This window comes from Macaca thibetana, chromosome 17, assembly GCF_024542745.1.
Source record: "Macaca thibetana thibetana isolate TM-01 chromosome 17, ASM2454274v1, whole genome shotgun sequence".
Classification (NCBI taxonomy): Eukaryota; Metazoa; Chordata; class Mammalia; order Primates; family Cercopithecidae; genus Macaca; species Macaca thibetana.
Genome location: NC_065594.1, coordinates 7,754,189 through 7,781,720, shown reverse-complemented (window position 1 = coordinate 7,781,720; position 27,532 = coordinate 7,754,189). Strand labels below are relative to the sequence as shown.

The 27,532-nt window shown below is 42.7% G+C and overlaps 1 protein-coding gene across 1 annotated transcript in view; it reads left to right on the top strand.

Moving 5' to 3' along the window:
- The first annotated feature begins 213 nt into the window (after window positions 1-213).
- FLT1 (fms related receptor tyrosine kinase 1) overlaps window positions 214-27,532 on the top strand; it is a 192,440-nt gene continuing 165,121 nt past the window's right edge. Inside the window, exons 1-3 of the mRNA XM_050766818.1 lie at window positions 214-566; window positions 26,806-26,902; window positions 27,293-27,519. Of these exons, the coding sequence (XP_050622775.1) occupies window positions 503-566; window positions 26,806-26,902; window positions 27,293-27,519 (388 nt within the window). The 5' untranslated portion in view covers window positions 214-502. The remainder of the gene's footprint in view (window positions 567-26,805; window positions 26,903-27,292; window positions 27,520-27,532) is intronic.

Here is a 27,532-nt window from a genome sequence, read left to right as displayed (position 1 = left end):
CACCTCCCCACGCGCGCTCGGCCCCGGGCCACCCGCCCTCGTCGGCCCCCGCCCCTCTCCGTAGCCGCAGGGAAGCGAGCTTGGGAGGAAGAAGAGGGTAGGTGGGGAGGCGGATGAGGGGTGGGGGACCCCTTGACGTCACCAGAAGGAGGTGCCGGGGTAGGAAGTGGGCTGGGGAAAGGTTATAAATCGCCCCCGCCCTCGGCTCCTCTTCATCGAGGTCCGCGGGAGGCTCGGAGCGCGCCAGGCGGACACTCCTCTCCGCTCCTCCCAAGCAGCGGCGGCGGCTCGGAGCGGGCTCCGGGACTCAGGCGCAGCGGCCAGCGGGCGCCTGGCGGCGAGGATTACCCGGGGAAGTGGTTGTCTCCTGGCTGGAGCCGCGAGACGGGCGCTCGGGGCGCGGGTCCGGCGGCGGCGGAGAACAAGAGGAAGGACTTGGGCGGCCGGGTCGTTGGCCGCGGGGAGCGCGGGCACCGGGCGAGCAGGCCGCGTCGCACTCACCATGGTCTTCTGCTGGGACACCGGGGTCCTGCTGTGCGCGCTGCTAGGCTGTCTGCTTCTCACAGGTGAGGCGCGGCCGGGGGCCGGGGCCTGAGGCGGGCTGCGATGGGGCGGCCGGAGGGCAGAGCCTCCGAGGCCAGGGTCGGGTGCACGCGGGGAGACAGGGCTGCAGCCCCGAGAAGCTGGCTACGGCGAGAACCTGGGACACTAGTTGCAGCGGGCACGCTTGGGGCCGCTGCGCCCTTTTTCCGAGGGAGCGCCTCGGGGAGTGGCTGGCCTGGACCCGCGAGCATCAGCGCTCAGACGGGGTCCGCGCTGGGGCTGTCCGTTTGCGACAGGGTTGCCGATCCCTTATGCAGCTGTTGGGTTGGGGTCTCACTGCCGAGGCCCCGGGCACTAGAAGCCCCACGCACCTGGACCTGCCTGGCACCCAGAGCCCGCTCCCAGGCGGCCTGGCGCAGATACACGGGGTCGCCTGGAGCCGGGAGCAGAGGCTCCTGAATGCCTGCCAGGCTGCCCAGGGCGGCGCTGGGCTGAGGCCGGGGCGTTGGTGATATTGGGCACCGGCCGCGACCTCACGCCACGAGAGTGAAGGAGGGGAGCCGATTTGGAGGAGACGCGTGCCTGCGGGGAGCAGGAGGAACGCAAGAGAGGGCCAGGGCCGGCATCTCATGACCCGCTAGGGCCCCCGAGCCGGACTGTCCCGGGGAACGCGCGGTGAGCGCCCGCTCCTCCCAGCCGCGCGCGGACCGCGGGGCCCCAGTGCGCTGCGCTCAGCCACCGGGTGGGGCCTCTGCCGGGAGCAGGCGGGGTGCGCGGTCCAGCCAGTGTCGCCGACATCAGTGACCCTGACCGACGAGGGCAGCCCAGGGCCCAAATACTGTTAAGTTACTGACTTATAAGCCTAGCCTTTAAAATCCCAGCGAAGAGAGGGCGGGCGATTTTGACCAAACGATGCGGTTTGAGGAATCGGTGAGGTCCGCCCGCCACCTAAGTCAGCCTTCGCTGGGCGTTTGGGAGACGGGCGGTGGAACCGTCAGGGGCTGGGGGTTTTACCAGCAGTTAGACCGCCGCCATCGAGGGGTCAAAGCCCCAAGGAACTTGAGGGTTCGGACTCGCAGCCTCTGCTCAGTGGGGCTGAGTGGCGGAGCCTTGTGCCTCGTTCCCCTGGGCGCAGAGAGCCAGATTTCGGAGCGCCTTTCTTTTAAGCATCGTGGAGAAAAGGTAAAATATGTAATAAAATACAGTAGTATAAAATAAATCATTGCAATGATTCCCGGGAGGAAAAGTCAATAAGATGGAGCATATTAAAACCACCACCACAACCAAAAAAAAGCTTGTTAAACCTAAAAAGCAGTAATAGTTAAATATTCTTTCTCAGTGGGAAGACTAACTAGAAGGTCAGTTTCCAAGTAACAAGTAATAGTTCCAGTTAGATTGGTGAAACTACTGAACCCGGAGACAGGGCGAAGTAGTAACTTCTGAGAACTCACTGTAGGTTGGGAAAGATGCTAACATAACTCTATTAAATAAAATGTTGTATTTTCTATTTCACAAATACATTTTTTGTTTTGAAAAGTCACTTGTATTAAAATATAATTGCTTAGAGAATTTAAATACCTCACTCGACTATTATGTAAAGATAAATCTAGGTAAATTACATGAATCTAAAATTATGGAGGGAAAAGTATGTGATTTATTAGTTCTTCTACTTCACATAGATATATCTTTATTTCAAAAACATGCTGACTTTAGTGAAGCATCGTTTTGTTTGTAATTGGGACCATCTTAGTTCGGTGGAAACTTTACAGAAACGTGAGTGGGATCCTCTTGTGATTTTTCTTAGATTATAATTTACTGAAATGGGGCAGCAGTTTTCGAACTCTGATTTTTTTTTTTTTTTTTTTTTTTGCACTTTTTTGGAAGAAAGGACTAACATTGGCAAGGTGAGAGCCTCTTTACCTGACAGTTAACAGAATACTCTGTTAGCTCATGTTAGCTCAGTCTGCAGCGTAGGTGCTTTTGAAAACCCATAGTTTCTCTGTCTGGTTAACAAACATCTCACAGTAAAACCATCAGCTACCACCTACTTTACAAACCGCATCAGGGCTTTCATGCTCAACTGAGGGGCTGCATATCCGGGAAGCAATGTCTAGTAAGAAGCCACATTTCCGCCCTGCAGAGTTCTCTTGCATCATTATGAACCTGGGTCTGCTTTCCTTCAGGTGCTATGTAATCTTTGAATACTTATCAGCTATTAATATTGTGTGTGTGTGTGCATGCCTGGTGTGCACATGCATTGAGATGTAAAATAACCAGAGGCTCAGTAATACAAAAAGATAATGCCTTTCCCCTCTAAAGAGTTTATTTACCTCTTCCAGATCTTCTGGGAAATAAAAAGATGCTAATAATTCAGGTACTTTCAAGTCCTCTCTATTGCTCTTTCTCTGTAAAGGATACCAGTACTCTTTCTCCAGCTCTGAGCCTCATTTCCTACTTTTAAGGTATCACAGCCTGGATGAAAGCTACAGATCTTTTTCTTTGTCCTCATTTTTCTTGAGTTCTTAAACAGCTAACATTTACAATTTACTATAACTAAGTGGAAATATTGAAATCGTGAATTTTGTGAAGGAAGTCCACATTAATAATATTAATGTGTACATGAAAATACCTATTTCAAATTGAATGTAATGAATCTCTTAAAGTTAATTTTTTGTAACAATTTTTGTTGTTTTCCCCAAGGTTTTTTATGAAGCTGCACTTTTTTTTTAGTCTAAATTGCATATTCGAAATACTAATTATTTAGGAGCTTTGGCAGCCTACATAGTTTTCCAACTGATGCATCATGTTACAAATGAACTGTAGGTGACTACTTACTCCAGTTTCTCAAATATTTTTACTTTATATTTTAGCACTTTGTTCCATTTTTTTAATTTCCCTGTTGGAAATTCTATAATAGGCTATCTGGTTTCTTTTCTAATGATCACCAAATGGGTACTTTGCTTTCGTATGTAAAATGAAGATGTTAGAATAGGTGGTTGATTTCTAAGGCCCTTTCCTGACTCCAAAATTCAATTAATGATTCCAAGAAATGGCCGGAACACCGTGTCTGTCTTTCCCTTTTTCTCTTCCCCACCTTATTTATATTTGTATGTAGAGTGGATGAGAAACCATATGATGCTGGAGCTGTTAGGATGAACTGGGTTTCCCCTGCTAATCACATTAAATTTTCTTTTTCTCTAGTAGTATGTACCTAAACAGCCTGTCAATTTGGCCTTGTGTAGGCTGTTTTGGAAGAGATGGGCTGGTAGAGGACGCCTGAGCCAGCAGTCATCTTTATCTTGGGCTTTTTTTACTAGTAGAATGTATAACTCTATAAAGTAGATGCTCCCTCAAAACTCTAGTGGCATTAACTCTTCTAATGATAGCAGTCATTTTAAACCCCTATTTATTTCTTGAATTTTAAAAACCAACACTTATTTGCTTCAAAATGGCTTTATTCTTTTAAAAAAATGTTCCAGATTTTAACAGGGATACTAAACTCCTTATTTAAGATTGAGCCTACTTTATATGACTTTTAAGAAACTAATTACTTTGTTCTTTCCAAAAATGATCGAGACATTTATAAATCTACTTCAAATTTATTTAATATGGAAGTTGAAAGTGATGTGTTACAAAAAAATGGTTTCACATTGACCAAAATAATGTAATGTCCTTGAGGAAGATTATGCAGCCAGTCGCGATCTACACAGCAGAGTTATGGCTGATGTTTGACCTGGCTTGGGCAGTTGGGCAAGACAAGAACAAATAACAGAGTAAGTAGCTTCTGTAGTGCTTTAAACTGAGATGTGTATGTGGGTGGGGATAAGAATGGAGAGAAAGCGAGAGAAGCTATCTGGGCACATGAATGTTAAAAGCGAAGCCTGCTGGTGTTAGTACAGACCAGGAGTGTCCAGTTCTTGGTTTGGATCTCACAGTTAGGGGTCTGTTGGGTGTTAAGTAAATATCATCATTTTTCAGTGTGTTTGTCATTGCAGGTAGGGGAGGAAGGGCATCTGAAATCATACCAGACTTTTTTTTAAGTAAAAATATATTAGTGTGAGTAGTTAAAAGCATAGACCATCTGCTGCATTTGGTTTAAGCAATTTGGTGGAACCGAACAGTCCATTCTGCTCCATTGGCCTTCATTGACAGGAGAGGCTTGTAAGAAATGACAAGATCTCCTGCCAGATGCTTTCCAGGATCACTGGTGGTTCCTCGCCCTCTTGGGTGCTGTGGAAACTGCATGCTGCTGATTAAATTGCTGGATTTTATACCAGATTGAGGGAGGGGAAGGAAATGGGAGGAATGGGGTATTTGAGGGAGGGCTTGAAAAGAAAGCCTCTGACTTAGCTCACGGGGCTGCAGGGGGGTTCATTAAGGAAACAGTTGCATTGAGTCTGCTGAAGATAGTGGACTAGATTTCCTGCATTGCCGCTGGGGCGGATGTGGGGAGATGTCAAGAATTCCTGGGGATTTCCCATCCGTCTTGGTAAAGCTGGATGCCTGAAAGCCATTTCTGATTGCTGCTCCTTTCCTCAATTTTGAGCTCTTTGAGGGACTTGATCTTGCCTCACAGACACACACGCATGTTGTAAAAGCTAGATGGAACCTCATAGACCCCATCTACTCATGCCAGAGATGGGAAAACCGGCCCAGAGGAGGCCAGTGCTGTTTTTCAAGGTCAACAGCTGGCTAGTGGCAGGCCCAGGAACAGAACCTGATGTTCCTGCTACAGACAACATCTCTTCTTCACTGGTGTATTTCCTCTTCCCCAAACGGAAGACAGATGTTCAAATATTTATTGACTAACATTATTACAGTGCTAAAATTTCTTTCGAAATGACATCTTTTTAATATGAAGTTTTCTTCTATTTTCTTAAAGCACATAAGGGGTTTAAACTAAGAATCAAAATGATGGCTGCTTAGTAGCATGCCAAGAGATTTGATGAGAAGATTAACTTTCCTTACGAGCACTTGGCATCCTTTTTCTGAACAGCTGTGGCTTACATACTTGTGGCTTATGGTACTAGCTTTGTCTTTCGCCACTTCTCTCCACACACACACCGGGTTCCAGCTACACAAACTCTACCCTAGTCAAACAAATTACTCCCCCTTCTTCAGAGGCGCCTTCACTTTCATCACTGTGTTCATGCTGCTCGGCTGCCTGCAAGACCTTTTCCCTCCCTCTGTGTCTCCTCCTCCCCTACTTGCAAGATCCAGCCCAGTAATCACCATCTCTGGGAGCTCCTCCTTGGAGCTCCCAGAAAGCACTTGCCATTTCTTCTGCTCTCCTGTAGCCCTGCGGTGTACCCCGCCTCCAGTAATTCTCACTTTGCATTGTTAGGATTTTATGTGTCTGTGTCCTTTCTCTTTGGGAGAGACCCCATGTGTTAGCTGTCAGACTGCTGGTACCTAATGTAAAGCCTTGTACAGAGACTCTGGGTAAGTGTTGGAACGAATGAGTAAATTGATGAATATGTAGCCACACTATCATTTCAAAGAAGCAATCTCAGATACAAATTTATTCCATGAATTTATTCCAGTATAGTAATGTGCTCCTGCCTGTTCATTTCACCTCATTTACAAGGGATTACTTACAGCAACTGTTCTCAACAGATAACATTTGTCCTCTTCAATGAGCAATTGAGATGTATGAGATCAGCTATGCTCTTCGACTCTCTGAGAAACCATCTTGTGTCCTCCCCTCCTGTGTGGGCACAATGCTTCACTGGGGCCTCTGAGCCACCAAAGCCAGGCTCTGGTCACTGCAGGAGTCCTGTCTTGGCCTCTGTTGGTGAGGTGCTAAGCACTTCAGCCTTGTTCTGCAGTGTGTTATGCAATTTTTAGAGAACAGAGTCCTCAGATTTTAGGGTTTGACTTTTTTGCCCTCTCTTAGACTCAAACCCAAGTCCTTGGGTGTTGGGCTGAGATGCATAACTGAACAACAGAGGTCTGGCCACAGTCAGAACCAACTCTGTTTTAATAGGGGCATTGGTTATAGGACCACACTGGTCTAACTTCCTCTTTCTTTAGGATGAGGTCTCCTCAATGCTTCATATAAATGGGTTCCTGGCAGGACCACCCTACTGGGTGTTAGACATATTCTTAAAAATTGGAATCCCATGGCTTGGGCTCAAACTGGTTCCTCCTTATCCTCACCCCCATCCCGGCCCATGCTGCGCATGCCCACACCGTACTCCAAAACATGCTTCTCACTGTGTGCTCTGAGGTCCAGACACATCAGCATCCCCTGGGAACTTGATGACTCAGAGCCTATACTTTAATAAAATCCCCACGTGTTTGTTTGTTTTTTTTCATTAAAAATCGAGAAGCTTTGATTTTAGTAAAGGATCCAAAGTCAGTTCTGGTGTCAGGGTTCATTTCCTTTTATTTTTATTTATTTATTTTTTGAGACAGAGTCTTGCTCTGCCACCCAGGCTAGAGTGCAGTGGTGCAATCCTGGCTCACTGCCACCTCCACCTCCCAGGTTCAAATGATTCTTGTGCCTCAGCCTCTCAAGTAGCTGGGATTACAGGCATGTGCCACCATGCCTGGCTATTTTTTTTATATTTTTTGTAGAGACAGGGTTTTGCCATGTTGGCCAGGCTGGTCTTGAACTCATGGCCTCAAGTGATCCACCCGCCTCGACCTCCCAAAGTGCTGAGATTACAGGCATGAGCCACCACGCCTGGTCCCATTTCCTCTTCACTAATACCCTAGTGATGAACTTTGACATGTGTGACTAAGGGACTAGACCTGGGCCAGCCAGGAATCTTTCTCTTCTGGCTCCCATGTTGGTCTCGTGCCACCTTCTACTGGGACATCTGTGTCCTCCTCCAAAATTCTTTACAAAATCTTGTACTTGGCTTAGACTCGTAATCAAAGTAAACAGAGGTTGTGGTCTTGAAGAATACCATGGTTTACCAAATCATGGGTGGCGAGATCAAGGTCCTGGAAAATATGGATTTGGTGGGAAATAGTAAAGATGCAATTAAATAGCCAGGTTTTAACCATAAGGTTCTACGAGGCTTTTGCTTCTGGAAGAAAATGACTTGGTGGCAAAAACCAGCAGTGGTAAGTATCCTGCAGAATTTTTGGTTGTCAGGGAGGTGTCAGTGTCTTGCTGCATTGTGCTGCCGCCGATCACACATTTCATGTGCCTCTTACTGGCTTGAAATTGAATGTATTTGCACTTACATTCTTCCTTGTCATCATTGCCAGTCTTGACAAATGCTTTTACCTTTTCACAGATTATCACGGTGCTCGCGGGCACTTTTTCTCAGCCTGGTCTTCTATCCTTCTATTTAATGGGTGGAGCACAAATGGATTTCCTCTCAAGCCACAGAACCACCCATGTGGTCTACACAGGCAGAGCTACAACAATTATCAGATTCTTTTGTTAAAAGGGGCCTGAGGTGAACCTAGCAGAAATGAAAAGCCTTGGCTGTTATTATACACAAATATAAAACCACTTAAACTCAAGGCCACCTTTAGCAAAACCCTAATTAGGAATTAGTCTGCCAAGTGATTTCTATGAAAGCCTTTGCCTCTCTCTAGGGCCACGATCCCCAGCCTGGGCTCTACATTAGAATAATCTGGAGAGCTTTTAAAAATCCTCGGGTCTTGGCTGTAGCCCTGACCAATTTAATCATGAACTCTTGAGAGGGACCTAGGTATAGGTAATTTAAAGCTCCTGGGTGATTCCAATGGACAGCTGAGGTTAAGAATCTCAAATTTCATCACACATTAGAATCACCTGGTGGGCTTGTAAAACTGGCTGGCTGGGCCCCACCCCAGAGTTTCTCAGTCAGTAGGCCTGGGGTAGGGCCAAGAATTTGCTTTTCTAACAAGTTCCCAGGGGATGCTGTTGGGCCTGGTCCAGAGATCATACTTGGAGAACCTCTGCCCAGGGGCTAGTTTGAGAGGCCTGGCCACATGGGAGGCACCTGCCCAAATGCCAATCTGTAAAAGGCACTAAACCATTACTAGACAGACGACAAGGTGGAAGAAACGACGAGAATTCCTGCCAGGAAGAGTATGTGTTGGTGGAGTATGCAAGAAAGAATACTTGGAGCAAATGCCAGGGCATTGAATCAGTGAGTCTAGATTAAATTGCCTTCCGAGGGGAGGGGGACTGTTTCGCCGAGTGAGGTAGGTACGTTAGCGGCAGAAGTGAATTGCTGGTCTAGACTAACAATAGTCCTCCTTCTCTGCCTTATGCTGTGGAGCGCTCAGTCTTTCCTCTATGTAAATATTGGCAAACACCATACTGTTGGCCTGTCCCGGGCACCCCCATGCCTTGGTCCAGCCCTGGTTTCCTCCAGTATGCCTGCAAAATTGCCTCTCCAACCGGGCCTCCGTATCTGCATTTCCGGGGCTGGGATCAGTATGGCTCCCACTTGGGTGGCTGAATTCTACCCGGTGGGGCAGGGTGGCCTCCTGACTTTCGTGATGTGCCAGGGTTCTGTCCCCACTGTTGTGAAAAGCTACTGCTGGCTGGAGACAGAGCTGGCCTCCTATTGTGTGAAACCACGGTCCTGGGACACTTCTTCTGAAACACCAAGAATTCAAGCTGCTTCCCCCTTGCTGGGGGCATCCAAGGTAACATGCAGAGCATTTCATTCTTAATATTGCATGAGCTCCACTTTGGCGCTTTTATTTTCAAATACAGAAAGAGCATACACTTGAACGACCACACAGTCACTGTTTCCACAGGGCTGAGGCACAATAGCCATTTGGATCTGCCATGTATTGCTACATAACAGGATGTGCCAAAACGTAGTCAGCCACCACAACAGTGCATTATGCTTCAGGATTCTTTTAGACCTTTGGGCTAGCCTCAGCTGAGTAGTTTTCCTTCGAGTCTCACCTGGGTCTCTCATGCATCTCTAGTCCCTGGCATTTCAACTGGGTCCTTGGTGCTGGGCCTCCCTGTTCATGAGATCTTTCCTCATTCAGTAGCCTGGCCCGGGGCTTCCTTTTCCTGGGGGCAGCGGTGTTGCAAGAGTGTACTGGTGGAAGCTGCAAGGCATATTGAGGCTTAGGTTTTGGAACTCCTAGGACACCACTCTACCACATTCTATTGGTCAAAGCAAGCCCAGCTCAGATTCGAGGGGTGGGAAGCAGATGCCTGTCTGTGTGGAGAGGAGCACAGCCTCACCAGTGGACTACACCACTGTTCCACACTTCATGTTTGCTTTTCAGTCTAGCTATTAGGCTGGAGTTTGGCCAAGAAAATACAGTAAATAACTTATAATAGTAAATAACAATAAATACTACATAATACCTTGACCCTTCTAAACAGTATCTGGGAGTTAAAGAAAACAACAGGCCCCAGAGAAGAGCTTTCTGTTCATACGTCAAATTTTGTTTTGGGTACCTGGCAGGCATGCGGGGCGGCAGCCTCTGATGACTAACATGACACCAGCAAGGGAGGACAGCTGACCCCAAGATTCTGAGTGCAGGCAGCGCTGCAGCTTCTTGGGGCTCCTATCATAGAGGCCCTGATTTAGCACCTTTCTCTGGAGGTGCAGAGACTGCAGGGACAGATATGCTTTCGGGGAGGGAGAAAGGAGGCTACCAAGCCCTACTGACTATACAATCAATATATGTATTGATTGACATACATTATTTTACTCAGTCCCGAGAGGTACGGTCCTTTTAACCATGCAAAAACTGATGCTTAGGTAAATTAAATACTTTCCCTAAGACCACAGAAGTGGTAAGTAAACCTGGAATTATTTGAATCTGAGTCTATCAGACTTGCAAACCCGACATTTAGGGCTCCCCCTACCATGCCTTTGAACCTAAATGAAAAGAGGAGAAGGAAAAAGCATCAAGGGGAGTGTGCTAGTCTTTCCCTCCTTCTATCCTTGGAGTTTGGCCATCTCCAAAGAATGTGAGAAGCCACTGCTACTCCAGCTTCAAGTGGCCTTGGGAGATTCCACTGCTGTATGTGGCAGACACTGTTCACATCTCCAATAAGACAATTTTAATCATGTGGGTTTTGTTATCATAGGCATTCAAGGACCTCCCAAAAAACTTAAAGTCAGAAAAAAGGAGCCCTGAAGCTATCAAGGACATGATTTTATGTGGACTTCCAAACTGTTTTCCCAGATATGACTTTAAACCAGTTCAGATGACAAAGAACAGCATGAGACCCGCACTTTATTCTAGAAAAACTCGTATCAGGCAGGTCCTAGGAAAAAGCTGGGACTGCCCTCTCACAGGTGGTTTCCAGGAATCCAATGTGGACTCCTCTGCACCTTTCAGATCCCAGAAAGCTCACAGCTTTTCCAGAATGAAATTGAAGTACCTCAGGGAACGACCCGGAAGTGCGTTTGACCCTGAAGGCAGATGCTACATGAATTGGATAGGGGAGGACATTAACTGTCCCCCAGGGAAGGGAAAGGAGTGTAAGTACTGAACATCTCAGCACAGGGCACTTTCTGTGTTAACTCAGTCGAGTCTCTTCCTAGCCATCTACCGTGCACACCTGTAACTTTGTTTTATGGATTGAAACCCCAAGGCTGAGGAATCCCTGCTGACTTGCTGAGGGCCACCCATTTATGAAACAGCCAAGCCAAGATTCAAACCGAGGTCTTTTTAATTTTGAAATCGGGACTCTTTCCACCAACGTTTACTCAAAGTATCTTGAATGATTAAATCTAGGGATTAAAGAAAAGGCAAGAATTTTGTTTTCAGGGTTTAGAATAAAAAATTGTCATGTTTGTGAGAAAAGACAACCATCCAAGAGACTTTTTCTCAAACAAAGTGCCCTGTCAGTCACTTTGATTTCCCTGTTTGATTGGCAGTCCTTGTATAGTGAGCAACACTGGGAGCATTTATTTAAGCCCTGTAGCCCCTGTGTCTCTCCCTCCTCCTTACCATAGACCTACAAGAAGTCAAGAAGGAGAAAATAGTGTTTTCCTTCTTCTTTCTTGACCTGTTACTCGGAGAAGGACACTTTTTCAACCAGAATACTGTCATGTTACCAGAATCTGAGAAAAATCCTATCCTGCCACCTATTGAGGAGTTTTATCTTTCACTCCAAAGAAAAAGCTAGAAAGTCTGGTCAAATAGATACATGCTTTAGATGGAAATTATATGGAATGGTGTATATACTATGTAAAAATATACATGGTGGCTATATATGTAAAAATCCACTGTTGGATTTTTATGATTGTTTTCTTTCTCTAAGTTGGCATTAGAGAAACTAAAAATGTATGTAAACAGATGGGGAGGCAGGGATATACTAGAGAGGATTGCAAACAATTTCAAAAGGCAATGTAAACTCTGGCAACAACATTGCATCTATGATTAATGGTATTGTTTTCTTTTTGGGAAACATTGTTTGACTCTCTTTTTCCACTTAATGTCTCCTGCTGGATCAGATTTTTGTTCTCTGCTATTCTTTGAACATTTTTATGGCTTCAGAATCCTCTCCATAAGGAATTCTGGTACAACTAGAGAAAAATATATGTGTGGAAATTGAGTAATTGCAGTGCCCTGGAATGGACTTTGGGTACCTGTAACTTCTTGAGCGTTAGGAAATATTTGACACACATTGTTGGTGTACAAACTAAAAGTGGTTCAACCACTCACACTCCCATCCCATCCTCTGTCTTCAAAACTGGTCAATGAAAAATACCCTATCAAAGTATTTGGTACACAAAGTCACTTAAAAGGCAAATGGGAAATTCAGGAGACTAACAGGAATGGATTTTCAGGAATTTCTACTTCACTTTAGCCTTTTGGGGCTGACATTAAACTTAGTGGTTCTATATCCAGATATATCTTTTCTTAGAGGGAGTAAAATCCTAAACTGTATAGAAATAAAGTTTGCTTGATTGTTGCTATTTCTTAAATGTGCTTTGTAGTCCAAACCGATGGACATGGGATTGCCTTGCTGGAGTAATTCATTCACCATTTTGGGATAATGTTAAATACAAACTTAGGAGGGGAGGTTTAAGAAATACTCCTCTTCCAGTGATTTGGAGGGCTGTAGTATTTTCTTTTCTTTTTCTTTTTCTTTTTATTTATTTATTTTTTTTTTGAGATGGAGTTTCACTTTTGTTGTCCAGGCTGGAGTGCAATGGCATGATCTCGGCTCACCACAACCTCCACCTCCTGGGTTCAGGCAATTCTCCTGCCTCAGCCTCCCGAGTAGCTGGGATTACAGGCATGCACCACCATGCCTGGCTAATATTGTATTTTTAGTAGAGACAGGATTTCTCCACGTTGGTCGGGCTGGTCTCAAATTCGCGCCCGTCTCAGCCTCCCAAAGTGCTGGGATTACAGGAGTGAGCCACCACACCTGGCGAGGGCTGTATTTTCTCCCACAATCTCATGAGGAAAAACATGAGTTATATTAAATTTAATTTTCCTGATCCCAATTTTATGGCCAGTCATTATTCTAGATTCATACCCAGTTTCCAAGCTGAGTTCAGGCATGTGTAGAAGACTTTTATTTTATAACATTTTAATACATTCATTTAAAGATGCTCAAGGGAATATCATCAAGTAATCCATTATATTTTATTTTGATGTATAGATATGGTTGTATTCATTGTGTTACATGTTATCATTGAATAAGTGTTCTTATTTTTTAATTTAGCTGAGTTTTACTAAGATATATCACTTATGTTGGTGAAGAATGTGTGACTTCCTATACTAAAAGATGGGGTCTTTAAAAACACAGTGTACATAGTTTGCAGGAGATCTCTATTTGTTGACTTAGATTATCTTCCATATTTCTTATTCACCTATTCTACTTCTAAATGACATCCCCTAAGAGGCCAGCTTAGAGCTGAAAGACCTTCAAGAAAAAGGAATGTTTTTGATCCATCTTTGCAGTTGTTAATCCAGTACAGTGCCTGGCACATAATAGTCACTCAATAAATACTGGCTGGACTGACTGAAATCATATCCTGAGCCATTTCTCCGGGTCTGAGACCCTTCTAGGAGTCATGGTTCCTCATTGGTTCCCCTTCTAAGTGTGTGTGTGTGTGTATAAGCAGAGGAGGTTAGGAGAAATATGCCCAGGAGCTGGCAACAATTCTCCCAATTCACAGGCGATGTTCTGTTCCTTCCATTTGGGTTATCCTCTAGGTCCAGTGACCATTTTCTCATTTTTGGCTAAGCTGACCATGTTCTCCTGACTCGACTCTAGACTCAGGATTGAGAATGAGGACTTACGCTGCCCACCTTCTACAGAATTGCTTCCCAAAAGATATTTTCCCTGAGATGAGCCTTCCTGCTAGGATACTGTTAACTGGCTCAGGTTACCAAACAGCACAGAGGATAGTTGAGTGGAACCTTCAATTTCTAGGTACACCAACAAAGCCCGAGTCACTTTTAGAACAGTCTACAGGACTCCAGAAAGATGTTTTCTATATTATTTGGACTTCATAAACTGCATCAAAGTAAGCTGAAAATTAACATCAGAACTTTATCACATTCAGCCTTCCAATCTCATTTCACCTCTCCTCCATTTTTATATATAAAGCAAATGATATTCTGTCATTATTTGTAATCGATTCTAAAGTTGGAAGTCTGTATGAGGAGAATAGATAAGGCTTTGTACTGTTATAAGGCTTTGTATTGTTATATCTTTGTATTGGTTGCACAGATAGTTACTATTGCCGCCATTGTTTTGTCACCTGGAATGTGAACATTTTGGTTGAAAATGATTTCCTCTTGGCTCTGGGCCATGTGTGGTACTGGCTAGGTGAACTGCCAAAAGGAAGGACATGTTAAGAACATGAAGTCCTGGCTAATGCATCATATCTGACAGTCCTCATTCATTCCCTCATTGCTGAGTCTCCACCCCGATCATCTTCCACGGTGCTCTGTTTCAACAAGCACAACATGACCTGAATATGTATCTAAAGCATGATTACTTGTGGCTTTTTTCCCAGTGGCAGGTGAAGTCAGGTAGACCCCAGACAAAAAATATGCGAACCAGAGCATTGAAAGAAGGTGATAGAGCTTTCTCCTCCCAGTATAGAGGCCGAGGAAAACAGAGTTGTGAGAAACAAGGAAATGTATCTGAAACTGTTAGAAGAAAACAACTGTTTAAAAGGGAAGATGAAGCTTACAGAGAGGGAGGATGTGGAAGTCTTTGAAGGAGAAAGAGACTCTGCTGTTTCTTTTAGCAAATACACATTGATTCTTCAGGTCTCACCTTCAACTTTATTCTTCTAATAAAAGACTCTCACTCCCTGGGCTGAGTGAGGTACCTCCACACCTGGCACTTCCCCATGATAACACACAAATATAATGTAATTTTCTAGTTCTTTAAGCAGAAATTAATTCTATGCATCATTAGATATATATCTATATAGACTTATTTATCTGTTGTTCATGCTAAGCTATAAACACTGTAAAGGAAGCAACCACATTTGTCTTGTTCATATACCTCTTGGTATATGTTCAAAAAATTAAATGAAAGAGTAAATGTTGAGGTTAAAGATGGAAAAATAAACAAGGGAGTGAAGGAAAGGGGTCATATAGAGAATGTAGTGCGGGGAAAAACCAGGATTGGCTGACAGTAAAAGAGAGATAAGAAGCATAGGTAAATGAGGACAGGGTTCCCAGACTCCTGGAATTGCACCTAAGAGTCCAACCCTTCACCCAGTTCATCAGTCTCATCAAAAGGAGGTGGTGGCTTAATTTCACGGGAACAGCTTCAGCATTGGGCACCTTACTACCTTTCCACAGAGCTGTTCCTTTTGGTTTTATGTAACTTCTGCTTACTGGTTTTGGTTTTGTCCTCCAGAATGAGATGATTCATAAGTTATTTTAAAGCTGTTAGGTGGGTGGCCAACTGATAACAGAAATTGTTGTTGTTTTTCTTCTATCAGAGATACAATGTCTTGGATGTTTTTTTTTTTTTTAAAAAAAGGCTAATTTCTAGAAATAAAGTTAAAGGTAATGAAGGTGTATGAGTATACATGTCCTGAGAATGAAAGCCAGCATTCCCCAGGCATTGAATACAAACAACTCTAAAACAGGTATTTGTAATGAAGGCCTTAATACCACATGCCAAAATCAGTGAAAAGTTTTATTTGGCAAATTATTTCTTTTAAAAATTGAGATACTGCTGGTGAAAATGTACTGCTTTTAATAGATTACTTTTCCTTCCAGAACCTTGACTCTCAGCAAAACTTGTATAACATGAATTCCATCTAAGATAAGATTTTTTTAAGTTTTTGAAATCTTAGGAAAGCACAGCTCTTATAAATATTTACTACATGAAGGATATCTTAAGAAAATGTGAAATTAGAAAAACCCAGAATAAAAACTAACAGTTTAATCAACATGTCCACCCCATTTTCTAAGTATGATTTATCTCCAAAATACGTGTAATGAAAGGCAATTATATTTCAAAGTGTTTAACTTAGAAGGAAACTGATTTTGACAATAGAAAACACAATGGTCAAGAATTGCATTTGATGAGTCTTAGAAATTTGCTAATGTAGCTTTCAAAAACTCAATTCCCCTATGATGGATAACTTTATTGCACACTCTTGGCCATTTAAATCTCAAAGGTCAGAGGGTTTGTATATATTACTGGTTGCAAAGATAGAAATCTTCTCAACTTTCCTGTTAGTGAATTTAAAGTATACCCTTTATGAACAGTCTAAAGGACTCCAGAAAGATGTTTTCTATATTATTTGGACTTCATAAACTGCATCAAAGTAAGCTGAAAATTAACATCAGAACTTTATCACATTCAGCCTTCCAATCTCATTTCACCTCTCCTCCATTTTTATATACAAAGCAAATGATATTCTGTCATTATTTGTAATCAATTCTAAAGTTGGAAGTCTGTATGAGGAGAATAGATAAGTCTTTGTATTGTTATAATAACACTTTTGGCTTTTCTTGCATGAATAGCTACAGTGCTAAGGTGCACACTTGTCTATCTCCCTGTTTGCCAGCCTTTCTTCTTCATTTTATTATACAGAAATGTGAAGGCACTATTTGGGAATCAAATTAGAAACTTGAACGATATGCATTTTATGGTAATTTAATATCATCACATTACAGCTCCATGACATATTCCTTTTTTTCCAGAAGGAACTGTGTGTGGATCTGAAGATTATGTCACATGACAGATTATAAGATGTAGCTGAATAAAATTTAAAAGTTCCAATTCCCACTTGTATATTTTAAGTGTTCCATGGCAAGCTCCTATGCTGAATTGATAAAATATCTCCCAGATCTTTTCTGTGAGACTTTCCTTCTAAGGGAACCCACAGGGATCCACACAAATGATAAATCCATAACATTGAAACATGCTGTCATCATCTCTATAGATGCCTGGAACTTTGACACTGGACAGTAATGAAAGCAGAGTATTTGGTAAAATATCTGGACATAGACCAAACTGTAATCCTAATGCTATATAAAACAGAAAAACTTTCCATTTTAGATTGTGAGTCACATGCATTCCATACTATGCTTCCAAACTGGGTAATTGTTTATTTTAAGAGAACATGGAGGATGCCCTTGGCAGAACTGAAATTTGCAATCCTAAATAATATAGAGATTAGAAGTCTAACATTAAGGGAGTTCAAGCATTTTATTAGGACTACTACTCTTAATAATACAACTCTATGCAAATGCTTTTGCAGCTAAAAGCATTTTGTCACTGATCAGATTCTATGATTCTAAAGAGGATGCACAAATTGATTAAAAAAATTAACAAATTACTTTAAAAACTCAGTTACTTTCATTAAGCCACGTGTATATTTAGTCTCACATACTCTGAGTGTGTTTATTGAAATCGCACCTCCACTGAGCAGTCAGTTATCATGTGTCTTCCAGGTGTTCACAATTGGAAAATGTGTATATTCCGGCCTGAAGCAACTTCTGAGTAGCATAACACTACTGGCAATTATGATCCATTCTATAAGACATGACATCAGAGCTCAGTTTCCCCGCAGACCTCTGAACAGTGACATTGGATAAGAACATAAGCCCGTGGCGAGTATGCTTCAAATGTAACAAGTGCTTTGCCATTGATAGAGAAAACAGAGACGTGTCCAAGCCCTGCCTAACAGACAAAATGTTCCTTTATGCATTTTTAGGGTGTAAAGAGTGTTTTCTCTGTTTGTGGCCCTTTGCATAACCAGACGAAGGTCTACCAGACTTCTCTACCGAGTATTTTACGAGTTACGTCTTGTGCCCTGTCAACCAGATCTTGACCTTTGCCCTAGGCAGCTCAGATAACTTTCATGACATCGTATGGTAAACTGAAATGACATATTGTTAGACAGCTCTGTGGAGGTGGGTTTTGAACTCATTTAATAACAGACCAGTGGTGTAGGAGTGGAGCATTTTTTGGGAAAAGGTAACTCCTTGGTCAGCAGGAGATTTCTCCCAAACCAACCTTAATTAACTCTGATGTCACATGAAAAGGAGTTGTGCATGGCTGTAGGTCATTGGAAGGGTAGGCCCCTGATGGTAGCCTGGTGACAGGCCTAATGATCAATGAATGTGCCCTGTTAAACTGTGGCCCACAGAGAAGGCAGTGTCAAGTGAACAGCTCAGAGAGGCACGCGGAAGACATGTCCCCCTCATAAACATTGACAGTAGGAATGTTGATGGTATTAGAGCATTTCTTCCTGGTAAACATTTTAAACCACACAAATTTTTTTCCTTTTAAATAACTTTTATGAAGCTTAAGGAAAAATGAGTAAAGTCAATGACCCATGTATGGATGGGATGAAAACCGCCCAGGTTCTGATGATTTTAGACTTTGGCCACTTCGGTGGCTAACAGTATGATGTCTTTTGTGCCAAGAGCTACAAAACCTATTTATGGGTTTCATTGACAGACAATTAAAATATGAATTGTAAGACAGCCTTAAAACGAACAAACCAGAGCAGAATTATTGAAATGAACATAATTGCAGAGAAGTGCCAATGCCAATTGCTGACGTTAAACGTTTATGTGATTTCTTGATTTATTTTTTGACACCTGGATTCAAGACATAAATGCTGTATACACGACTATTTTGAATTTTCTATTCAGGCTTTGAGATCAGAGACTTCACATATTGAATCAAATAGTTTAGGGATTACTTAGAATGGCAAAACCTCTAAAGCAAGAAACCAGTGTGGTAAAATAGTGAGTTTAATATACTATAAAGATTTAAAGGAAAAAGTAGGTTCCTAGGATTAGAAACTTTCTACAAACTAAATATAATGTTGATGGACAGCAGCTGCCTAAACATTCAGTGCTATTGTGGACCTTGAAGACCAATAACATAATTACTCAAATAAAATATTAGGTGTTTGTAAAGGTGCCCATGTGAAAGTCACAAATAATCTTATCTGCATAAGGGATTAGTCAGCAGTGAGTCAGAACCTCATACTCTTGCCACATACAAGTCAATTTTTAAATCCCCGCCTAGAAAGAGCTTTCCCTAAGCCTAAGCTGAATGAAAAATGTAATTAAAGCACACACCAAAAACCTCTTCTAGTTCTACATCAACCTCCCCACCACCACTCAAACAAACTTGAAGTTTTCATGGAGAGAAAAGCGTATGCATGCGTGTCAGCAGGCGTGTGTGTGTGTGTGTGCGTGTGTGTGTGTGTATTTATGTGCACATTCTTTCTACATTCTGTCTTGATTTAAGGCCAATTGTTTTGGACAACAAACCCGACATTTTAAAAATTAATATCATTGCTAATTGTGAGACGTAAAAAATATGCTTTCAGTTCATACAAATCCCCATGGCTTTCACATCATCTATTTAGTCTGTTGGTGGATGGAATATGAACTCTCTGGCCTTTCTCCATCATTCTGAAAGTGAGAGGAGATGGGACATTATAATGCTCTTCATCAAAGCATGGTCCCTGTCAGCATAGCTGGTAGTGTAGTCTCCATTTAATGTGGTAATTTAAATCTAGGCATTCACTTATAATGTCCACTTCATATTGTCTGATAAAATACTTAGATAGAGATATGACACAGAGATTAAGAACCAAGAGTTAACTTTTTTATTAAGTTTCAGAGCCCTATAAGAATTAGCATCGCAAATAAAAATGTTAGTAGCTTCTGGAAATTTGCAATTGCATTCTTAACCCTTCTCCCACCCTTGCCACGAACCACAAAGATTCTATGAGATTTAGTCTATGAGACTTAGGCCTTTAGCAAGCTACCTCTTAAGGAAAGAATATTGTCTCTTATTGTGAATTATGTTTAATTAACCTCAAACAACCTTTGTAAAAGGCTCATGATCTTAAATTCAAATTTTAGAAACATGATACTTGGGGATCTCTAGATAAAGAGGCCATTTATCATGCAGGATTATGTACTACTGAAAATGCAGTATGCAAAATCAAAGACAGATGCATTTCATTTGAAATGAATATACAGAGCTTTAAGTTAAAAACAAATAAATTAGAAATAAAAAAATTGATATAAAAGGAAACACCAGATTTATTCAGAGAGTCTTAGCTACATAATTTGTTAAAAATTTCAATTTAAATAGGGAAAATTCAAAAATGCAATTAGGAGTGATTTACAACTAACACTAAATTAAATTGAAAAGATTGTAATGGGGGAGGGAACAGTACGTTTTTTGCAACATGTTTGTAAACTTCTACTATTAGGTAGTGATGTTACGGAACATGAAGGAAAAATTAGGTCTCTAAAATCAGCCTTCTAAAGTTTTAAGCTGGAGAAACAACTAGTGTAAAATCTCACACTGATGGGGTCATATGTGGCAACAAATTTCAAAATAACTGGATATTCTAGGCTTTCAACAGAACTCTGTGATTACTTTAGTCATAAGTTGTTGGGTTTTTAAAAATAGCTACCTTATTGAGATAAAGCTCGCATACTATAGGAGGCCAGAATATGACACCCCAAAATACGACTGTAAGAGACAAGAATATTAAAGTAGATAATTCAGTGGTTTTCAGTCCATTCAAGAGTTGTGCAACCATCACCATTAATCTAATTTTAGAACATTTTTATCACCCCCAAAAGAAACCCCACGCTGATTATCAGTCACTCTCTATCCTCCTCCCACCAAGCCCTGGCAACCACTAATGTACCTTCCTGTCTCCAGGATTTGCCTGTTCTGAACATTTCATATGAATAGAATCATACAATATGTGGCCATTTGTGACTGACTTCTTTTACTTAGCACAATGATTTGTGGGGTTTGTGTGTGTGTGTGTGTGTGTGTGTGTGTACGCGCGCGCGTGCCCGGGCGCATGTGTGTGTGTGTGTGGTTATTTTGTTTTGTTGTGTTGTGTTTTTGAGACAGACTTTCTATCGCCCAGGCTAGAGTGCAGTGGTGCAATCTCAGCTCACTGAAATCTCCTCCTCCAGGTTCAAGCAATTCTCATGCCTCAGCCTCCCGGGTAGCTGGGATTACAGGTGCATGCCACCACACCTGGTTAATTTTTGTATTTTTAGTAAAGACAGGATTTCACCATGTTGGCCAAACTGGTCTCGAACTCCTGACCTCAGGATGCACCTGCCTCGGCCTCCTAAAGTGCTGGGATTACAGGTGTGTGCCACCGTGCCTGGCCTGTTTTTGTTTTTTAACAATAAAACTAGAGGAACTTATTTTCTCATAATTCTGGAAGCTGGAAGTTTGAGATCAAGGAGATCAAGGTGCTGGCAGGTCTGGTTTCTCCTGAGACATCTCTCTGTGGCTAGCAGACAGCTGCTTTCTCCTTGTGTGCTTACGTGACTTTTTCTCTGTGCGCCAACATAATGTTTTCAAGATCATCTATGTGGCAGCACATATCAGCATTTCTTTTTATTGCCAAATAATACTCCATTGTAAGGATCTGCCATATTTTATTTACCCATTCATCAGTTGATGGACATTGGGTTCTCTTTCTTTTCTTTCTTTCTTTCTCTCTCTTTCTTTCTTTTTCTTTCTCTCTCTCTCTCTCCCTCCTTCCCTCCCTCCCTCCTTCCTTGCTTCCTTCCTTCTCTCTCTCTTTGGATGGAGTCTCGCTCTGTCACCAGGCTGGAGCGCAATTACGCAGTCTTGGCTCACTGCAATCTCCGCCTCCTGGATTCAAGCCATTCTCCTGCCTCAGTCTCCTGAGTAGCTGGGACTACAGGTGCACACCACCATGTTCGGCTAATTTTTGTATTTTTAATAGAGATGGGGTTTCACCATGTTGGCCAAGCTGGTCTCGAACTCCTGACCTCAGGTAATCCACCCTCCTCCGCCTCCCAAAGTGCTGGGATTACAGGCGTGAGCCACCGTGCTGGGCCCAGGTTGTTTCTTTTTGGCTGTCATAGGTAATACTGCTGTGGACATTGTGTGAAAGTTTTTATGTGAACAGACGTTTTCATCTGTCTTGGGTAGATACCCAGGAGCGCAATTGTTGAGTCAAGTGTTTAAATTATGATCAACTCTATGTTTAACAATTCGAGGAACTGCCATACTGTTTGCCAAAGTGGGTTGCACCATTTAAAAATCCTACCTGCAATGTAAGAAGGTTCCAATTTCTCCACATTCTCACCAACACTTGTTCTTATCTGTCTTTTTTTATTTAAGCTTTCCCAGTCGGCATGAAGTGGTGTCTCCGTGTGTTTTTTATTTGCATGTTACTGATGACTAATGATGTCCTTTATCTTTTCATGGGCTTATTGGTCATTTATATGTCTTCTTTGGGAAGGGGTCTATTCAGAGCCTTGGTTGATTTTAAAAATTGGGCTATTGTCTTTTTACCAACCGTAAGTCTTTTAAAAATGTGATTTCTAACTTACACATTGTTATCAATTACTGTGATCCCAGGATCAGAATTTTTAGCTGAAAAGGATCATAAAAACCAAAGTCTAACCTCCTGTGTTGACAGATGAAGAATCGGAGGCTTAATGTGACCTGCCCATGGCCACAACCGAACTCGCCAGTGGCAGAGCTAGGGAGATTAATGACTTACAATAAAAAAGGGGAAAACACAGATGTTTCATGATTTATATTCAAATAAAGCTCCTTTCTTACAGAGAATAACCCTAAGACTTCAGTAGAATAAGGGGCACCAAAGTGGCATCTGGTGGGAGAGAAACCAGGGAATTTGTCTTGAAGTTGGGTTCGACCAGCTAGAACACTGTTTATTTAGATTAGTAAAAATAGCAGTTTTCTAAACATACTCTTAGTCAGACTTTACATTGAGAGTCTTGAGTTTTAAAAGTGACCTCCAGGCTGTCTGGTTCATAATGACCTCTAGTGCGAGTTGGCTCTTTTAGTATCCATCATGGTAGCTCTGAAGAGCATTTGAAGAAGGAACCTCAATCATCTGGGCTTTGGATTTGGTTGCAAAATAAAGCCATCCTTTACTTGGATATGTATTCACCCTTCCCATTGAAGTCAAAGAAAAAAAACATTCCATTTTGCCTAATGAAACTAAGATGGGAAATTAAGTGTGGCATTTTAGAACAGTCTACATATAGGCGTTCTATGTGAGGTTTAGCATGTGGGAAAGGAGAGGGATTTGTGTCAAAGAGTCATAAAGTTCTGTTCCACCTGCCAGGTAATACAGAACAGAAAAACAACAAAGAAAATACTCCGATAAGATCAATATAGGCTGGGCGCGGTGGCTCACACCTGTAATCTCAGCACTTTGGGAGGCCAAGGCGGGCGGATCACAAGGTCAGGAGTTCGAGACCATCCTGCCTAACACGGTGAAACCCCGTCTCTACTAAAAATACAAGAAAATTAGCCGGGCATGGTGGCGGGCGCCTATAGTCCCAGCTACTCGGGAGGCTGAGGCAGGAGAATGGCGTGAACCCGGGAGGCGGAGGTTGCGAGCGGAGATTGTGCCATTGCACTCCAGCCTGGGTGACAAGAGCGAAACTCCATCTCAAAAATAAATAAATAACTAGCACTTCTCTCAGCTGGGCTTTGGGTGGTTCTTTGAAGTTAGCGGTTTCCTCTGATGAGGGTCAGGAGTACTGGTGTTCTAGGTTGCTGATAAAGAAAGATTCATATGATCTGGAAACCGAGATGTAGGCAGTGGGATTTACTTCATGTCACAAACAGGGGAACTGCTTCTTTTCCTGGACGGGAGCGCTCAGCATCTCCAGACAGACCACAGAGAAAACTACAAGTAATGCCAGAATTTTCCACAGGAAGCTTCTATGGATCTTTTCCAGCACATGAACAATTGCTCAATTAAATCCCCAGAGTTCCACGCCGTAAAGAAGGGCAGAAACTCTTCTGGCGTAGTTTCTCAGGGCAGGTGTTATCCATTGCTGGCTGTGGCTTTAGAAAAGCCTGGCGTTTCCACAGATCCCTGATTTCAGGCTATGTGTTGCCTCAAGAAACTCATAAAGATGAGTGAAAATATGTTCCTAGGTACCTGGAGGGGTTGACTTGATCTAGGAGGTTATCTGATAGATCAATGGGATCCATATGAAACAGGGATTTTAATTTAGTTAATATTCAGCAATTTTATTTAGGAGTACTTTGATACCAGGATAAAAGTTACTTTTAAGATATTAATTTCGGCTGGGCTCATGCCTGTAATCCCAATACTTTGGGAGGCTGAGGCGGGTGGATCACCTGAGGTCAGGAGTTCAAGACCAGCCTGGCAAACATGACAAAACCCCATCTCTACTAAAAATACAAAAAATTAGCCACACTGATGACGCACACCTGTAGTCCCAGCTACTCAGGAGGCTGAGGCACGAGAATCACTTGAACCTGGCAGGCGGAGGTTGCAGAGTGAGCCAAGATCGCACCAAGGCACTTGAGCCTGGGAGAAAAAGTGAAACTCTGTCTCAAAAATAAAATAAAAATTTAAAAGATATTAATTTATATCATCAGCAATACCAGAAAAGCACGTGTTAATTTAATATCTTTGAAATTATATACCCAGCAAAATGTTCTGACAGAAGCAGGGGAGGGGAAGTGATTCTCCTAGATGTCGGTGACAGTGGGCATCTGCCACGTGCCAGGCAGCAAGCCAGCCTCTTCCACAGCACAGCACCGAATGCACACATCCTGCCTGTGAGGTGGCTCGCAGGCTTTCCATTTCCACTCATGAGGAGCCTGAGGAGCAGCAAATGAAGTGATGCCAAGGCCATGCAGTCAGTAGGTGGAAAAGCTAAGCCTCGGACGCAGATCTTCTAACTGAATCCAGCTTTCTTTGAGATAGTCAAACCCAAGAGAAACGCTGGAGAGCACTGCTGGGCATAACCAGGGTATTTGACACACGTATCTCATCTCACAGATCTGTGTGACCTAATGGTAAAGCCTACATGACCATTCACTTCAAGCTTCTACCTTTGCTTCCCCTGTTTAAACTGATTTTTTAAAGTAAAACTATGTCCCGAGATTGATGCCAAATACTAAGTTTTCCTCCCTCCAAGAATCTCTTTCTTCTCTCCTGCTAACTTCTATTCCCGCCTAAGGAACGCTAATCCTGGGCCCCTCATCCCCTGCCTTTCAGAGGCATTGCAGCTGCCTGGGAAGACGGGAGGAGGAGGAGGCTGGTGAAGAAGAGGGAGAAGGAGAAGAGAGAGTGAGGGATGAGGGGAGGAGGGAGGTGAGAGAGATCCTTACTGATAGTATTCTGATTGGTCAATAAGAGCTTCAAGGGAGGCTCAGCCTCTGTAGCACCTATAGTTCAAAAAATCATGAGGCTGTCTGTTAGGCTGTTCTTGCATTGCTGTAAAGAAGTATCTGAGGCTTGGTAATTTATTAAGAGGTATAATTGACTCACAGTTCTCCAGGCTGTACAAGCATGGTGCTAGCATCTGCTCCCCTTCTGGTGAGGCCTCAGGGAGCCCTCACTCATGTCAAAGGCAAAACAGGAGCAGGTGTATCACACGGTGACGGGAGAAACAAGAGAAGTGGGCAGGTGCCACACACTTTTAAATAATCAGATCTAAACGACAGCACCATGCCATGCATGAGGGATCCACCCCATGACCCAAACACCTCCCACCAGGCCGCACCTCCAGCACTGAGGATTATAATTCAACATCAGAACTGGAGGGTCAGATCCAAGCTATATCAGGCTGGGACTGTGAGAAATGGAAGGTCAGAGATTTCAAGGTCATCTAGTCCAATCTCTTTTTTACAGATAAGAGAGCTGAGATCTGGAAAGAGAGATGACTTGTCTAGGGTGACATAACTAGTCACTAAAATGGATATCATTATTGCATCATGCAGAGATGTGTAGATTTTAAAGCACTTTCACCACCTCACTTCATTGCCTCACAACAGTCCTCGGTGAGATGTTTGTCGAATGTCACGTAAGCGTGCAAACAGTTCCCTTTTGACTGTACCACTATAGAGGGAACTCACAGATTATGTAAGACAAACCAAATGGCTTCTAAAACTGATTTTGATTCTAAAGTTAGTTTTCCAAATGAGGAAACTGGTTCAGAAAGGGAAATGATTGACCAAAAATATCATTGCTCAACTAATGATTGCACTAAGTCCAGAGCCCAGGAAAATTTCTGTACTTTTTATTCAGAAAAAAAGATGAGACAGGCCTACAGGACTAAATGAGCCACACTGGAAAAAGTTCAGTATTGAAAATATATTTTGGCTGGGCGCGGTGGCTCAAGCCTGTAATCCCAGCACTTTGGGAGGCCGAGACGGGCGGATCACGAGGTCAGGAGATCGAGACCATCCTGGCTAACCCGGTGAAACCCCGTCTCTACAAAAAATCCAAAAAAAACTAGCCAGGCGAGGCGGCGGGCGCCTGTAGTCCCAGCTACTCGGGAGGCTGAGGCAGGAGAATGGCGTAAACCCGGGAGGCGGAGCTTGCAGTGAGCTGAGATCCGGCCACTGCACTCCAGCCCTCCAGCCCGGGCGACTGAGCAAGACTCTGTCTCAAAAAAAAAAAAAAAAAAAAAAAAAGAAAAAGAAAATATATTTTGGATGACACTGACATTTATTCTTGAAAGTTTTTACTAAGTTATTAGATATATGAATATCATAACAAGTTATATATTCTAATATAATTGCATTGAACCTATATGAATCCATTAACATTCTACATAAATAGGCTTTTGGATGTTATTTAGGTCATTTGGTATAAAAGGATGTATAATATTTATGAGCAAGGGTAGAGCTAGAAAAAAATTGTGAGTTAAGAGAAATTTGTATTAGTGTATCTTTTGCTTATAAATTAAAGATGCAAGTACATTAAATATGTAAATAAATTAAAAATGAAAAACTCACCTTTATGGAAAGATAACTAAAAAGAGGTTAGAAGGCAACTTATAAATAACACATTTTAAAAATTTGTTTTTCAGGATCTAGTTCAGGTTCAAAATTAAAAGGTCCTGAACTGAGTTTAAAAGGCACCCAGCACGTCACGCAAGCAGGCCAGACACTGCATCTCCAATGCAGGTAAGTGACTGTGTTGGTTTGGGAATAATCTAGTCGCCGTGCCTAAGGCATAATCATTCCCTGGCAGAGTAAAAAGGTAGGGACCTCAGTGATCTCCTGTGATCTGCAAAGTGCAAACCATACCCTCCAGCTTCCCATGAAAGGGGATTCATGGGGAAGGGAGAGCATTACTCACTCAGGGAAATGGGGGAAGGGATGCCCAGATAGTTCTGCGTCTTCATTCTGAGTATTGTTCTGCAGCTTTTCTGAATGTGTTGCTTTCCCGTAAAGAGGAAGATGACTACACTTAAGAGAGGACTTCCACTTCCTAATAAAATGAATACTTAGGAACTGGTGCTGAGCCCAGGGCCCAGCCATAAATACGTTTTGTTTTCTTATCTGTGATTGCAGGGGGGAAGCAGCCCATCAATGGTCTTTGCCTGAAACGGTGAGTAAGGAAAGCAAAAGGCTAAGCATAACTAAATCTGCCTGTGGAAGAAATGGCAAACAATTCTGCAGTACTTTGACCTTGAATGCAGCTCAAGCAAACCACACTGGCTTCTACAGCTGCAAATATCTAGCTGTACCTACTTCAAAGAAGAAGGAAACAGAATCTGCAATCTATATATTTATTAGTGGTAAGACTTCCAT